The sequence below is a fragment of the Manacus vitellinus genome, unplaced genomic scaffold (assembly GCF_001715985.3).
Source record: "Manacus vitellinus isolate BGI_N305 unplaced genomic scaffold, ASM171598v3 scaffold_2_pilon, whole genome shotgun sequence".
In the NCBI taxonomy this organism is placed as follows: Eukaryota; Metazoa; Chordata; class Aves; order Passeriformes; family Pipridae; genus Manacus; species Manacus vitellinus.
In genome coordinates, this window is record NW_021940208.1 from 4,929,965 (window position 1) to 4,947,930 (window position 17,966).

The 17,966-nt window shown below is 39.4% G+C and overlaps 1 protein-coding gene across 1 annotated transcript in view; it reads right to left on the reverse strand.

The window, feature by feature from the left end:
• Nucleotides 1-2,311: 2,311 nt before the first annotated feature.
• The window catches only part of NOX4 (NADPH oxidase 4), a 103,006-nt gene continuing 87,351 nt past the window's right edge, over nt 2,312-17,966 (reverse strand). Inside the window, exons 13-17 of the mRNA XM_018071196.1 lie at nt 14,882-15,001; nt 11,718-11,826; nt 11,094-11,162; nt 8,936-9,036; nt 2,312-3,925 (exon numbers count right to left, since the gene is read on the reverse strand). Coding sequence (XP_017926685.1) covers nt 3,805-3,925; nt 8,936-9,036; nt 11,094-11,162; nt 11,718-11,826; nt 14,882-15,001 — 520 coding nt within the window. The 3' untranslated portion in view covers nt 2,312-3,804. The remainder of the gene's footprint in view (nt 3,926-8,935; nt 9,037-11,093; nt 11,163-11,717; nt 11,827-14,881; nt 15,002-17,966) is intronic.

A 17,966-nucleotide genomic window follows, 5' to 3' on the forward strand; every position in this document is an offset into this window, starting at 1 on the left:
AAATGGATTTGGCTTAAATTTTCTACCGTAAGCAGTGAAGTCATCAGCTAGGTGTCTGTGGTATGCAGTGGTGTCCTCTCCCAGCCCAGGTTCAAAGTTTTTTGTTGTGATCTCTCATACTGCTTTCAGTCCTGTCTTCTAGAAGAGCAGATAAAAGACCCTGGAAGAACTCACATGCTAGTAGTAGTACCACATACTGAGATAGGGAAGTGTTGCTTCAAATACAGGGCTGGAATAATCACTGTGGAGGGACAGGCTGTCTTGCAGACTTCAGAGGTGAAAGTCAGTCTTCATCAGGCCTTCCCACACAACATTAAAGTTCGTCTCTGCACTCCTTTGTTGTGGCAGTGGACATTTACTCACACAAGCAATATCAGTGCTATGGGAATAGGATGTCTTGGGTAAATCTGATTAATCCAGCTGCTAGCTGTGTAAAGCCCTGAATCCCACACTGCTGCATGAGGGCTGGATTCCCAATGCAGGGAAAGGGCTTGGTTTCCATCATGGCATGGAAACATTCTTGCTTTAAAAAAACAGCCCTGAAACATTTCTGATGAATAAAACACAATGATCCTGCTGAGCAAACACTGATGGGCCTGCAGCTTTGTGACTGAGTCAGAAGTAGCAGAATTCATGGTGGGATCCTTCCCTTGCCAGCGGGACACTTATGATGAACTCACAGAACACAGTATAAAGTGCAAAGTGATGCTCAGTTACATAAATTCAGTCGATCTGCAAATGTGGAATTAAGTGCTGTCAGCCTTCACTTACTCATCTGGCACTGAGTTATATTTTCACATACACTTGGCTTACAGATAAAAAAGTAACAGAGTTTAAAAGAGGGCCTGACTTTGTTTTGCAAGATGGAGACACACTCAGAAACAGCAATGTCAACACAGCCTGTAGAAAGATTGTGTATCATAATATCTGCCACTCCTGAAGCCAAGTCACAGTCACTAACAACTCTGAAGCCTTTTGCCCCTCTAACAGAGCTATAGTTCAAGAAAAAAAAAGCAGTTGAGGCTTTTAGACTTTCTCCAAAGTCAGCCACATCTTGTCTAGAGATTACTCATATGATCAATAGAAAGGTTTACCCAAAATAAACACAAGTACATTTGCATAACAATTAGACAGATCTTTTTACTGCTTGTGCACTGAAGTGATCCCAAAACATTAATTAAGCCTCACAACACTCTAGAAAGGCAGACAGTCCAGAGCTTGTTTTACAAGTGGATCAAACAAACATCTGAGGCTGACATAGCATGAAGACGGAAAGGGAAGAGCCTGGATCTGCTTAGATCTTGCTATGACAGCACAGCCTAATGTAACAACAGGTGTTTAATATGCCTACACGCAGCCATGACTCCTGTTACAATGCAGAACAAGAGCACAGTACTAGCACTACTATTTTAATTATAAAGTGTTACCTATAAAGAAGCTGAGCCAGAAAATATAATCTGCTTTAGCACAGAGCTAACTGCAAAACTAGCTGCTCATTATATGGTAATGGAACCGATATCTATCAGAGAGGAGATGTGAAACCACAAACAACTTTGTGATTAAAAGACTCTAAACTGTAATTCAAAAGCATGAGATACTAGATCCTGAAGCAAGAGGAAAAGATCACTGTCTGATTGTGGTTAATAGATGTAGGCATGATTTCAACCATGCTCTATGCAGGTAGTATTAGAAACAAATCTTACTGTTTAAAAAGTGTCTAATCCTTTGCTGCATACCTCTAGTTTTACAGTAATGGGTGAATGAGATCCAATAGGAAAATAATGGTCCTCCCAGCCTCAAAAAGAAAAAAATTAAAATCAGTAGCTGAAATGTAGGCTCCCATCTCACACTGCATTTCTATTTTGACTTCTCTCATCTGGGCTACTTCGAGAACTCTCATCAGTAGGAATTCATCCATCTCTGTTCTTTCCTTCCTCCGTGAATTTCAAATTGGACAGAGCCAGAGGTAAAAACTCCAGTTGCAAGTCCAGACACTGAGGAACACATTCCAATGTGGCTTTACTGATGAAACTCCACCCTGATGCTCACTGAATGCAACTTCTTCGCAGAAGCTGCCAAGGTAAAGACCCAACTCATTCTCACTAGTTACACATACAACATGCCTATACACCACCTACGAGAAAAATGCTTCCCTCTGAACATTGATACTGATACTTGCAAACTCCTGAACAGTGTGTGCATTGTGAGTGAAATTTTAATGTCTTTTCCACTAAAATAAAAAAGGCTGTCAATGGAAAGACGTAAATGAAATCAAATGCACTGTGCTAAATACAGGTGAACCACAGGCACAAGACTTCTTGAGCCATCTGCCACCTGTGTATGCTGGAAACACTACATGCTCCCAAACTACTGCTCCCAAACTTCTGCTGGAGATTAAGGGGAAGGTTTTCAGCATGTTGGTGATGCTGCTCTATTAGGAGGCACTGGAGCAGTGACTATTTACGCCAGCTAAGTGTCTAACTCCTGCTTAAATTCCCTCTTCTTGACAAAATAAGGAAAAGGGAGAAAAGAAGAAATAAAGCTGGATAGGTTATTGGATGGAGGAAAAAAAATCATGCTCCTCAGAACCAGAAGGCTATAAAGTGCCTGTTTCAACCTTTAGCCCTTGCATGGCAATTATGAGCAGAAAACAGCTGTGGAAAGGAGAAGGGAAGGAGAGCTTAAATTTGGATGTTTCAGATTTTCCCCTTTGGAGCATACTGAAAGCATACTGCAGCTCCTGCAAGGTTTCTGTCTGCACACACCATTCAAGGAGCCACAGTGCTGAGGACTTCATTCTTACTCTGCTGTAGATCTCATCTCATCTCATCCTGCTTTTAGTGACATCAGGGCAAACAAAGGTGGCTCCAGGGAAAGTAATCAAAAGATCATAGTCAACCAAACATACTGGGACCTTTAAAACTGGATTTCAACCTGCTGCCTTGTAAAATAATCAGTAAGAGCATCTTTAGGTATTTGACATTTAGGGCATGTGAATGCAGAGTGAGTGCAACTTCCATATTGTGTAGTATAATAAAAACTTGAGTGCCTATCTGCTCGTGTTCATCACTTTCTTGCTCCATAAATCATACTTACTCTGTAAACCCACTGAATGCTGAATTGATGCAAGATAGAGAGTTCTCCATGTATAGCTGCTGCTTGCCAAAAGGCTGTGACTGACATCACGGTAAAGGCTGCCCACTGGTGCTACACAGTTATGCTCACATTTCCTTAGGTTAACTTCATTATAGAAGTAGACTAGTGAGAGTAACACTCTATATTTTAAATATAGAATCCCAGTTCTGCAATGTATAATAAAATCTTTAATATGGAGTGTTTTCACCCCAAAGCCATGAGATTTTAATACCAACAAAAGCAAGAGTCTTTGTAATACACTATGTTTTGTCATTTGGATAAACCTGGGATTTGGTTTACTGATCCAGCTTCAGAGGACTGAAGTGGAAGAAGTTTGAAGTGGAAGAAGTTTAAGCGTTCCACAGATTCTTCCTCCCGTCAGCTTTCAAAACAATTATGTCTCTCTCCAGCTTCTGTACTTTTTAATTAACAGAAACAACTCCAAAGATCACTCCTGCCACAAATATTGTGTGAGCGTATTTGAGTATAAGCACTGATTATTTGTTGGTATACTGCTGCATTCACAGTCTTAAATAATCATAAATAAAAACATCTGTGCTACACTTTGGTACATTTCTATCTGTTTAAACCACAGATGAACTTCTAAGTTGTACAAAATAAAAAATTGCACTTTTATCTTCTGGTGAGTCTTGCTAGTCCAACAGACTTTCAGCTGAAGGATTCTTTATTGTACTCAAACCTTGTCCCATAAGAGTTGCTGCTGTTGCTCAGTTTATGAAGTATCTTAGAGATTTTGTTTGGTCCACAACAGAAAACTCCAATGGTCTTCCTGTTATCAAAAAAAAAAAAAAAAGAAAAAGAAAAAAGTTATGACATTGTGAATAAACAGCAACATCTAATGATAGACAGAATTGGATTCTGGCCTCACTCATACATAAGTCAACTACATATAGGTTTTACGGTGAGAACAGCTCATTAGGTCATGCAGTTAGTATTACTGAAGCCACCATATCTCTCTCAAGTATCCCCACAATAAAATCTATTACTTATCTGACTATGACAACTCTTAGGAAGAAGTGCCTCATCTTGATTTCAAGAAAAATTATTATTTTCCACTCCATTTTTATTTTCATAATTAATCACCTTTTTGTGAAAAATGTGTCTCACTGTAATGACTTCATTAGTGTAACTCGTGATTTACACCATCAGGAGATCAAGTCACTAACAGTGATTTGTTGCACTCATGAAAACAGAGCACTACTAACCCATGATTGTTTCTGGCAGCAGCAGAATAATTTTACTGCTTTACTTTCACATTAGTATGCAGTTTTTCCTTCAACATCTATATTGGGAAATCTTAGGAAAAGTCAAACACAGAGTATGATCCTTGTTCTTCACCTATAGGTCTGAGTCCAGGTTCTTTAGTTAACTTGACTTTTTCACACCACTCTACTGACAGCAGCTCTTTGCTCTCTGGTCACCTTAAAGATGGTCTGTAAATCAGATTGATAGTCATACAATATCTAAGGGCTCAGAACTGTAGTCGGCAACAGAACAGGGCACATCCACCACGGAAGGACTGAGCCATTCACAATACTCATCACCTCCCTTTTTTTGAAAGATGAGAAGGGAAAGGAAGGAGCAGGGAAAGAAAATGCAGTGCTGCCTCTTCCACATCATGAAAAAAAAAACATTATCTTCCTGCTGAAATTGTGCCACTACAGATAAAGATCTTAAAGATTTAGTGAAATGAAGAAAAAGCATACAAGAGTGAACGTGGTTCTAACTATAGTGATCTACAGCACTCACCAAGAGGCTGGAGACTTGAATTCTGGACCCTGCCTCCGGGATTGCTTCAGTATTTTATCCAATAACTATTTAATATTAAATATTTTAGCACATGCTGGATAATCAAACACAGTTTAAAGCTCACTGTGTATGTGTTTGCTGAGGGAAGGGAATTAACACATACAAGAAGAAATCTTTGATGCATACTGTCAAGTATATATGATGATAGGCAGCTGCTCGAATAGCATGGCAGTGCACACTGTACCACTGCACAGCAACACTGGCATTGTACAACTGCGGACTCAAACATTAAAAAGCATCACAAAGTTAGGTAGGTAACTGTAGAGGTGTCCTTGTGCAAGCACCTTACAATGCTGATTTTAATTGCCTTCAATTACATCATCTCTCATATTAATCCATGGCAAGTATTTATAACCCATTCTCTTCTCACCCTTATATATACCTATTAAGCTTTCCTGTCCTAGTAGTACTCCTTTTAATGGCAAGGGATGTTGTGCTGGTGGCTGAATTTTCAGCAATAATGAGAGTACTATTGCTCATTGCTCTCAAATAAGATTTCTCAGCACCTGTAGACTCTGAAGTCCCTCTAATCTGTGCACACTGGAGAAAAAGGATTCATGAGCTGCCAGCAAGAATCTGTTCTCTACTGTGTATTTAATTGAGAGAATTAATGTTGTTGTTGGTTTTTTGGTTTTTTTTTTCATTAGTCTAATTAGTACAACCAACTGATAAATCCCAAAGAGTTTCTCTGCCCCTCTCCCTTTCATTACATATAAATTACCACTAAAGTAAAGACATGTCTTAGCAGTACATAATGCTAATATATTCCCATCCCAGCAACATCCTTCCAAGGTACACAGAATTTTTGGCTAGTAATCAGAACCACAGAAAGGTTAAATGATTTGCCTAAAGTCACAAAAGAGACCTGTGGCTAATAACGTCTCCGAAACCCTGGTGAACCACTGCTCGTGCAGTGAGCCAGAGGCTCTCAGACTTCCTTCACAGGATACCCAACACCAGCATCTATTCTGGACATCTCCCCACATACCACTTACCTCCCACAGTTCATGCCCCACTTTCTCCCTCACCTCTATCACAGACTTCCCTGCTTGCAGATACCTTCCTCTCTGCCAGCAGCTTGGCTCCTGCCAGGTTGCTGTGACACAAGCAGGCAGGTGGTTGAGAGATGCTACTACATGGAGCAGCACTTTACTACCCTGAGCTGAGGGGCTTTAATTGTGTATCAGTTGTCTGGGACAAAGGTTTACTTTGTTGCTAGAAGAAAACAGGTAGCTGTGTAGTGCTATGTCTGAAAATCTTTATAAATACCACTAACATGTTTACAATTAAGGAATCTATGTTCTAGGCCATTCTTTGCAATAATTATAAACACCAGTACAGGATTTTACTCATTCAGAGCATTAAGCAAGTAAAGCTTCAGTGATCCTATGGGATGAGTAGGTCAGCACATATTCGTACATCCGTTTTATGAACAGCTGGAGGTGAGGGAGAGATGAAATGCTTTGCTACATTGAGAAGATACAGTCAGGACTTAAAAAGACCCTGTTTTAAATCCCACATTCATTTCTAGAGAGATGTTTCTCCTTTACATCACATGAAAAATGTATCATGGTGCTCCATGCCTTTTTCTCCTACAGATATTCATATCTTTTTCTAGGTCAGTCTCCACCTGGAGGACACACCCATTTGACCTAAGCAAAACTGAGCACAGTGTAAGCTTTTCATACAGAACCCAACTGAACAGGAACAAGACTGCTGCTCCATCCCCCTCAAAAAAGCAGGGAAAAAAAGACCAGTAATTTGTTATATTAACAGTCCCAATGCACATTGCTGGGACTACAGATGTCATATGAAATATCAACAGTAGATGGCATGCGTCTGCTCCTCTTTTCCAGAAAAAAGGATCAGGAACCTGATGCTGGGTTGCCCTATGTCACGCTCTGAAGGTCTAGCAAAGCTCAGACACTTACAAGTGCACTTTGCTTATTTGGGACTCAAACAGCAACAACAGCAACAATGCACAAAGCACACAGCAATCAAACGGCTACACTGTGAGAGCTTTGCCAGCTGCCTGTTATTTATATGCAGCTTTTCCTAAAATCACAAATAAAAACTGGAAAATATCTCAGCTGCACATAAACAAGCCCAAGGGGATGATTGCAAATGTGAAAGCCTGAACGTTGGCACCAGATGTTGGAAACAACTCGATTGACCTGTTTTGTTTTGTTTGGGGTTTTTTTCGTCTGTATTGCAGCAGGGACACCTACATGGAAAGTTACTGAGAAATAGGAACTGAAATAAAGCTAATAGCAGACCTAGAAATTGGACTATAGAGAAAAACTGACGTTCCTGTCTCATCCAAGGAAATATGGAGAATAATCACCTACAAGAGGTAAATTTCTGTGGGACAGCTGCAGTTGTTACAGGTTTCAGTACCGTGCATCATGTTTCATGTAACTATGTCTACAGATATAGACCTGTATAAACCCTGATAAAAAGGTGACCAAGGGTGACGAAGAGTACATCTTAGTAAGCTGCAGGTAATCAAAGGAGTCGGAACATTATTTAGGTACTAAAAGACACCTTGTTTGAAAATCGTGGCACAATTTAAAGGTCTCATGTGAAAACGTAGAGAAAATGGTACTTGAAATCTAATTAGGAGTAATGCAGTGGAAAGTAAAAAACAAAAAGCAAGTATGACTACTACTAATAGTTTAATCTATATTACGTGCACTTACAGCCTTGCAAGGAAGTGGCAGAAATCATCATTTTCATCTTTTAAAACTGCACTCACACAGTTAAACAAACAAAAAAAAGACATTAGCATGGAGCATAAAAGATCAACAGTCTTCTACATAGAGGTCTCTGAGCCCAGAGAGTCAGCTTGCTTCCATGACATATTTCCCTTCCTTTCCCATATTTCTTTACTCTAAAACCCTTCTCCAAGTGTGAGAATTCTACCATGGATGTCCCTCTGCAGCAGCCTTTGGAATGTCCTGACAAGGGACCCTGTCCACAACATCCTCTATGATCTGAATCCAAGAAAAATATTGTCAGCAGCTCACACTGCCAACGTGATACATTTGGTACTCAGTATTTCTCAAGAACCAGTGCTCAGTGTCCTCAGTCATATCTGGCCTGAGAAGAGAAGAGTCAATAAGCCATGCGCAGATTTCACTTTGCAAGTGCAAGAGAAGACAAGAAGTTCTTGAGGGAAAATTTTGCAGATGAACATGCAAGCACTTCTCAACCTGATGCACCCAGATTACTATCAACAGCTACTGTGGTTTGCTTCCACACCACTGGCATTGCCAAAAGTAGATTAGGGAAGATTCACACAATCCTTTCCAGCAGATTAGTTTTTGAGGCAAAAAACTACCAGTGGGGGGTAAAATACTCAACCAACAAAGCTGGATCTGGACAAAGACATTCCATAGTCTAACTGCATGTCTTCTCTGGTTTACAACCGTCTTGTTTCAGACCATAATATGTTTTCCTAGTACAGTAAAAAGGCATTGCCAGGTCTTAACAAAGAATAAAAAACTGCCAGAAATCTTCAAAGACAATATATCCTCTGAATAAAAACAATACAAGTCAGTCAAGGTCTTCCTTGTGAATTTTTTTTGTAAACTAGCACTACAAATCATGAAATTTATAGGAGAAGTCAACAATTTAAAAAAGTGCAACCTCATATATAAAACCAGCATATGTTGAAAGCAAGACATTGCCATGGACAAGAACATAGGGAAGCTCTGTGCAGTGAGATGAAAATCTGCTATTTTTGTTTCCTGGGCCACTGAACATAGCTGTGTAAAAAGCTGAACTGCTCTGTGTGTGTAAAAAAAAAAAGTGTTTCTGTTTGTACAGGCTACCTCTCACAGTAAAATATTAGTGAATTTCAACATTACATTACATGATAAAACCCAGAAATATTTTCATACCAACATAGCTAGACACACATATCCCCAGCCATCAAACTGTGGCATCCTTCAAGCAGACCATTACTTACCGCCTGTTACACTTTGCTATGTCATCAAACAGGAGTTTCCACTGGGGTCGTCCAATCAAAAGCCTGGAGTTTAAAGCTTGATATTTTTCACCAATTATTTTCTGCAAGAAACAAAAAAAACTCCACTGTGCCTGATTTGCAAATTGCCTCATATCACCCAGGGCTCCCATTTCTGACATTGGCTGACTTGCCACATTGCTGAGATATAAAACCTGAGCACAAGTACCAAAGAGTTGTGATTAAAACTGCAGCTATTTTATGCTCTGATACCTCTGCTCAGTACCTTTTCAATGGCTCTCCTCGGTGTTCATTATACATTGTTCCTCTGCAGCTGCTCATTAATTTCCACATTACTTTTAAACCAATTTATTTAAGCCATAAAACAATAACCATGCTTCTATTACTCATTCCCTCACTGCCTTTTAATGCTAAGCTGGAAGAAACACTGTTGATGCAAAAATCATATTTCTGTCTGAAGTAAGCCTTTTTTTTAACTTTGTACAAGTAACTATTAAGATTACTAGGTCTGAAAAAGTAACAAGGGAAATCTTACTTTCCTCCCTGAGAGTAGTTTGCCAGCTGTTTTGAACTGCTGTGAGAGCAGAAAGCAACTAAAAACTACTCCCCAGATGGAACCAAATCCATTTCAGCAGTGCTAACTCACAGCATTTTGATAAGGTGGAATGCCCTCCCGTTGCAGGGCATGACCCTTCCTTGGTTTGCTATCCTAATGCGACAGAAAGGCAGAGAGAGGTTACACCTTATCTAGGCTCCCACATTCCCTCCTCTGCTGAACAACCTGACACATTGCTCATACCAATGCAAACGCAGAGCTTTGGCCAAGTCATCCTCTGTTGGGCTTTTATAGACAGGAGGCATTTGCTGCAGGGTGGCCTTGGTTCCCTCTTACCACACAGGCACAGGGCTTCTCTGCAAAGGGAGCATGAAATGAAACTGCCCTATTTTTGGTAGCAGTCAGCACTTTGGAGTAACAGCAGTGAACACATCAGCTATATGGCAATGGAGAGTTGAGTCTAATTCCCCCTTGAGAAATTATGAACAGCATTATGATTTATGTCAGCATTGTTCAATAGTCATAAAAAAAAGTGTCTTTAAAGAAAGACTTCAACCAAAAAGCTGATTTAAATAAATTCAGCAACTGCTTGATCCATAATATCAGAACACTTTCTTTGAATTGACTATTATTTCAATTTTGCTGTGTCATTGCATTGAAGTCCTGCTTCTGCTTTTAATTTTAAGCTAACAATTACATACCAGCTTCATAAATTAGGTATTTTCAAGTACCCCATTTCAATTGACATATGCTGTCCAGACAGTACATTTGTCATAGTCATAACTACTGTAGCTATCACATCATTTAGACTAGTGTTCCTACCAAGGCTGTGAATGTTATGCTATCTCCATCTGATACTAAGCAGATCAAAATCCTTTGGGTATGGTTTCTCACTGCATTTCTTGTTTAAAAAGTAATTGTTAGGCTTGGTTCTGGGCCCCCTGCAGTCACTTGAAAGCTTCCTGACATAGCAGGGTAAAGACTTGTATCTAGGCTTATGTGCTAAATAATGTAAAATGAAGATTGCTAGCGTAAATGGTTACAGGAGATGCCAAGATTTGGGGAATTAGCCCAGCCTGGGGTTTGGTAATACATGACAATTGACAGTTCAGTATAATTTTCAGGCTCATACATCAAGAAACTTCTACCTTCTGTCTATATTTGAGGCAATGAAATAAAAAGCTTTTTAAAATAGCTAGTTTCTCTCAAAATATAGATGAGAAGATTGAGCTTGCAAGTTCCTAGAACTATTCTGTTTTGATTCCTAGCCCAGAAACAATGCAGATTCCCATCAAACATTTCCAACTGCCTGGTCTGCAGCCTGGCATGACCTCTGTCCTAGAAAAGGAAGATATGGATTTCTACCCACACCTAAGCAAGTTAAGGGTACCAAACTAGATTGTCTTAATGCTGTAGGGATGGACTGGTTCTCTTTCTCTAGTAATGAATCAGTCATCTGAGTTTATGGTCTCATCTCCTGTTTTTAACATCTGCAGTAATCCCCTTTCTACCTTCGACTGACAGTTTGCATTGCCTATTACTCCAAGGTCTAGTTCAGTTTACAAACAACACTTGGCCACATACCTGTATTCCATCTGTTTGACTGAGGTACAGCTGGATATTAATATAGTCTGGCCGATTCTCCTGCCAAAGCTGGAAGGATGATAAAAACAGCTAGTGAAATAACATTCTTTCTCTTAATCTAAGTGTGAAGTCACTTGTGCCTTCTATGCTGAGGGATATAGGTTTCAGCATCAGTGAAGTAAGTTTTTTAATGGAGAAGATATGATTGCATAGCACCCCTTTGTGAATGTTGTACATCATGCTGTGTACAAAATATTGGTTTTGGAAGCTACACGGCTCTTACAATCCACCTGAAATTGCAAATCCCCCTCCTTTCTCGATCTGCCTACTGTCCAATGCCTAAAGGCCACTCAGACTTCCCAGCCTGCATGTCCTTCTTCCATCTTGCAAAGTAGGATGGACACAGATAAGTGCAACAGCGTGCAATAAAATATTGGTCATAGGTACTCAAACTGTTTCATGCAGCTCCAAGAATAAATGGAGCCTGGGTCAGGCAGCTCAAGCAGAACTACCACTGGAGCTCATTTGTTTTGAGCAAGGCTACCATTCTCTATAGCGTGCCAGTTGTGTGATGTGGACATACCTTGCATTTAAGTTGTCAGTATCCCTCCAAACACCCATTACCTTGTTATGCAACATACATAGCAGATCTGCAAACCAGCTAAAAGATTCAATGTCCCTGCACACCCAAATGAAGTAGAGTCTTCTGAGCTTGTAGCATTTCCAGCCGTCCCTTGAAAATAAAATGTGTGGGTAATTAAAAATTAACATTTAAAAAGAAACATTAATTAATATGCTTTATATTCATTAACAGAAACATGAATTTTCATTAAAGGCTAACTGCTAAGTTGTTCTTTAAGCTATGATACATTAGACACTGAATTGATCAATGCAGCCTATTCGAATGATTCTGAGAATATTAAATCTCTAATGCAGAGCTAACAGCCATCATAGGTACTGTTTCTACACTAGAAGTTGTCAGCAATACAGATGATTTGGGCAGCATATATGGATTCATGCATCATCATCAAACTTTTATTTTAAAGAAAAGGAGACATTCTAAGTTCAAGTGTATTATGTCAATTCATTACTAGGTTTATAAAGCGACCCATAAGTGGAAAGTGTTGACAAATGCAATAATGTCAAGACTTAATTCTGGTTGATTACAACTAATAATAGCAGTAAAATCACAAAGACCAAATCAAATCAGGGTTTCATTGTGTTAGGGGACTGTGTGATATATTACAGACCTTAGGAAATGCTGGTGGGTAAAGTGCAGCCACAGGCAGATTCTGGCATTGCATTTACAAAAACGGGACTCTTGTGTCAGATTTCTAATTCAATTAAACCACAAATAAGCACAAAGGAAGGATTTGAATGAGCTGGTAAATAAAATAGAAATGAAAAATGACCTGATGATTAAGGAGTTCAAATAAAGCACAAATATTCATGTTGGAGTACAAAAATGAGAACTGGAAAGAAAGCATCAAACTCAATAGTCCCCCTGCAGAAGAAAGCATCATCTAAGCAGATATGAACTTTTGTGGACTATGGAAGAATATGTTTTGGGTTTTATATTATGTTTCCTATTTTATTGTATAATTTCCCTTATATTGTACCCCAGGTTTCTGGTATATTCCCTTATTCCTCGTGGTCCTGAATCCTGTTCTCTCACTGGTTGTTTTTTGCTGCATTGCAGTGTTTTTCCATATATGGTTGTGCCCTCCTCTTAATTTGCATGCTCTGCCCTTGCTCGTCCCTAGTTATACCCTTTTTCTAGAATGTTCTCTCCCTACCCTATATAAGGTGAGTGCCATTTTAATAAAGAGGTCATTTCACCTTGGACCCTTGAAGTGTGGTGACCCTTCTCCCCTTGCGAGCCGTCATATTCAAGAAGTATTTTCTTAGTTGGCCAACACTGTTTTCTGTTGTTCTAATCACTGAAATGGTCAGTGAATAGATTGTTTCCTCCTTTTCCTCTGAAATAATTTTCAGATAGAGAAGGCCATAGCCTGCTCACTTCAAATGCTAATCCTAGGAGACAAACCCAATCAAAAAACTTTCATGATACACCTCACCATATCCATTGTGCATTATTCCAAACTCTAAAGCTGGAATATGTATAATTAGAAGAGTATTAATAGATCTATTTAAGTGATGGTTCCAATCACTGTCTTGCCTCCTCATACTGCTCCCTGCCCTGAGGAGCAAGGATAGAGACATCAGCGGCACTTCAGCAGCGTAGAGAGGCTGAGAACTCACCTTTCATGTAAACTTCCCATGGAGAGTAAAAAAAAAAAAAAGACTGGGGAGTACAGTGTCTTTCAAGTCCTGATTTCAACTTTTTTATTTATAAACTGCTGACCTGTCAAACAAGATTTCCTCCATCTCTTTCTGACTGCCTAGACTAAGACAAGCCCTTAGGAAGGGTCATAGTCTGGTCAGATGTGATGAGAACTATAAGCAATAGCAAGCAAAATAAGTGCCTTTCACCACAAAAAAGGACAAAAGAAGAAAAAAATGCAAGGCATTTTGTATTGAGATGCTGCAGTTCAGTAGCAAAACACCACTCATGGTGATGAAACATTGCAGCTGGACAAAGAGGCTGGACTGTAAGACTTCATGAAACAAGTCAAGCATAGATTTAAAATAACATCTTATTTGCCTGAACTCTAGGCTTTCAGCAAAAATGTACCCTAGTTTTGAGAGGATGATTCAGACACTCTAAAGAAAAGAAAATGAGGAAGCACAAGATGCTCTTTGAGGTCTTTTGCACTATGAGACAGGTGAGGCTAATAACTTGCAGTAGCACTTAGCACTGTCAGGTCCAGCCCAGATTAAGGACATAAGAAGGTTCACAGCATCTAAATTTACTTCAGCTTCACTTTGGAGTTAGAGCTGATCATTGGCATGTTCATCTTGGAACAAATGCTTTAGTTGTGCATTTTAAAGCCCTTGTAAAGCTCTCAGCACCTCAGGGAAGGTTTGCTGCTTTGGTTGGCTGTTTATACGGGGCCTTTGAAACAGGGATGCTTAACCTGTGACTGGAGCTCTTAGCCAGTACTCTAACAAATAAAAAGAAATCAATAGCAAACACAAAAGCAAGCCTATTTCACACAGCATAAGATTTGGTGTGAACCATGTTGTCAATGCAACAGAAGAACAAGAGGTAAAAGGTTTGATCTGCATAGAATGTCAAAGGCTTTAAATTAAAAAAAAAATTTTAAAAGGAGAGAGAGAGAAACAAGAAGAAAAAATAAGAAAACGGCATACCTAAAATTTAAACTTTTCAAATGGAGTTAAACATCGGAATACTATCTGAATTCAGGTTGATCCCTTTCTTTTAAAACCTTAAACTTACATATTGACAAAAGTCAAATCAGGAGAGCTGGCCCTGCATTTCCAGCAGAAAGACTGTCACAACTGCCTGACTCTCAAAAACTCACAATTATAGTCTGCAGCCTCATCTGAGATGGGACTAGGGGAACAAGCCTAGCTGAAGGACTGTGACTACATTAATCACAAGCTAGGCTGGTGGAAGTATATAAAGGCTAGTAACACCGTCCCAGTCGAGGTGCATTACTGGCAAAACTCAGCCACAACTCTTTGGGTTACACAGCCAGTATGAGATAATTTATGCCCTTCAGGGATATCGCAGTCCTCTAGATCTCTCCAAGGAATCATTTGCTTATGCCAGTGGAAATTTTTTAAGACTCTCAAAGTTTTTCTGACATGCAGTGCTACTGTAAATTGGGGGGGAAATGGCTTTGAAAGGCCAGCTCACTTACAGCAGTGTGTTGAGTACTGATGCAAATGGTGTAACTCCAATACCTCCAGCCACGCAGAGACTGACCTCGTAGTTCAGTGCTTCCTCAAAGGGACTTCCAAAAGGTCCATCCACATACAGTCTGCATAAAGAGCAAAAAGAACACTTTTAGAGAAAGCTGCTAAAATCAGAGAGAGGAAAAGAAAAGTGAGGTGGAATTAAAACCCTGGAAAGCTTTATGTGGACAGAAATGACTGTACGGGTGGTATGAAAAACTGCTATATAAAATCTCTTGGTCCATTCCATCATTAGACAAGCTATTTTTTAATCAAACAAGTGGAGGTGATTAAGTTATGGCTGCCTTTTGTGTCTGGCATTAGATGGCAAAGAAAGTGCCGCACTAGAAACAACAACAACAGCTTGGTGGGTCTACACAGGATTGAAAAGAATTTGGCTAGGCCTGCCTGTGAGGTTCATCTTATACAGGTTTTCTGAAGAGGGAGAAAAATTGCCAAATTGTTCCTCTTTGACTCATGCTTCTCATTATTATAACCATGTTGTTCACTTGTTTTCAAAGATTATTTAGGAGACTGTGCATACTCTACATAATGAAAGGGCATAAGCTTCTCCTTTATAACATCAGACAGAGAAATAAAGGCAGAAGAGACTTCTCTTTTCCCAGACAAAGTCTTCCAACCCTCATCTGATTATTTCCTTTTGCGGGCTGGATTTTAGCCATAATTTTAAATTCTCGGTCTGATCTCGTTTCTTTTAATTTTGTGGTTTGATCCTTGGCATCATTTTACCAGTCAAAACAACATCTTGTTTGGGTGTCTTTGGCCAATATGATCCTTTTTAGGAAATTTTTTCCAGATCTCTGCTATTGCTGACATCTGGATGCCTAATATGTTAGGCTCCTTCTTCAACAATGTCTTAACTGAATACAGATAAGTACCTACTTTCTGAGGGATCTGGAAGGCGATCCTTAACTATGCCCTGTCTTATAAACTCCCTTCTTAGTGTCCTGCCTGAAGAGAAAGGAAGAAGACACTGGTACAGCCACAGACATTATCAGAAGGCATTGGAAATGCTGACAGTAAATTTTTATAAGTAACAAAACTTTATAACTAGGCAATCTGCAACATAAATATGCTTATTCTCATTTCTGTCTTTATTCTCTACAGAATTCTACAAACCTTCTCTTGGAGAATCTCAAAGGTTTTCACAGTCAGATATGTTAGTTCCAGCATGATGGGAATATTGGAAAAACAAATCCACGCCTTACTTAATACAGATAAATTCTTTTGCAAAATTGGGCCAAGACAAACTTAATTGGCCATGTGTATACAATATAAACAGAACTTTAAGTATCTGCTCATTAAATGTTTCCTGTTACATAATGCTTTATACCACATTTGCTTAACAAGGCTTTATTTTCCACTAATGAATGATACCACTGCTGGTGCAGAGTGCAGCAGCAGCTGCTTTAAGAGATCTAAATGTTGCACTGCCATTTGACTGAGCAGGTGAAGGAGCATCTATTAGTTAAATAAGCAACAGAGGAAATGTTCAGAAGCAGGTCATTACAGTGAAATAAATCTGGTCCACGGGACATTCTGAAAGAAGTCCACAAATGTTATGGGTCTCAGATGTATATGTAACAGATCTAACCGAGATCAAATTTTGGGATATCAGAGTATGTCAAAAAGAAAAAAATCAAAACAACTGAATACCAAAGACAGGCAACCGAGGTCCCAAGTCATTCCTGGCGTACCTCTTATACATGTTATCCTAAGCAGACCGTGCCTAGCTGGTGAAATCTAGAGAATTGCTCCTAAAGGTATGAAGGGCAAAAACACAGGCCTGAGGGAAATTCCTTGCATTTTGGACAAGCAGCACTAACTTTTCTTTGGATACAGAAAGCCAACATTTTGAGTGAAAAACACAAGCAAAAAATATAAAAACGAACTAGCAAAACACATTTTTCGAGAAATTACCACAGTGGATGTGACAATAGTCATATACTGTAGGGGTGCCACTTGGCATAACTGCACTATTTGAGGACTACCTGAAGTATGTATGTCTGATCTCAGAAGGGATTAAGCAATTCCTGGGAAGTCTGAGTGCCACTGAATATCACTGACATGATCAGGAGCTGAAACATGCAAAAACTAGATCCGGTCACCAGAAATTAGTCAAGCAGAGTGCATGCCAGAAATTTAAGAAATAAACTGCAATTAAATATGTATTTTGGTCAGATTGCTCCAGTTCGTGGTCCATTAGCCCCATCTGGCCTGCAAAATATTTCTATTTGCCCACTGTGTCTTCCTCTGAGGGAGTGAGGAGCAGTTGCTTGGATAGCAAATGCAATCAGAAAGCCAAGAACCTCCTACTGTGTCTGCATGTGGTCCAGCACAGAACAGCCAGAAGTCACTGCTTCCAAGTGTGAGAAAGAGAAATGGGGAAAAAGGTGGAGAAATATTGCTACTGAGTTAACCCACTCCACAAGACTGCTTGAAAAGACTGATTCCAAGGATAACATTATGTCCCTGAAAGATTTTGTTGGATGTCATAAACGTGCACCATTTTAATATGGGGATAATTAAAACCAAGATAAATGTGGCCCTGACACCTTAATGGCAGTGGTCATTTAGGAATTGAACCTTCTTTTATTCGAGTCAGTGAAAGCAAGAAACCTTCTGATACCATATCAAAAGGCACAGGGTTGAACAGAGTAGTGATTCAGTCATAGACTTCTGCAGAGATTATGCAATTTTTGTTTCTTGTCAATATGTTCCTCTTTTCGTTTGGTAGGACTGAAAAGTTTTGCATAAAAGTAGTTCATTATTGCAAATGAAATCTCACAGCACTCAATAAAAAGAGAAGTCAAGCCAAGGGGGGTAAGATGACTGTTTCCTGAGTTGTGCCCCAGATATATCACACTACTATGCTATGCTCTCCTATCCCCCCAACTTTAATTTAATTAACATGAAGGCAGGGAATGGAATTTTACTAAAAGTTAAGAAATTGACCCTTCAGGCAAACTTATTCAAATAATGAGTTGTTCTTTCCACATGTATTCATTTCCAGACTTAGGAGTGCTCTCA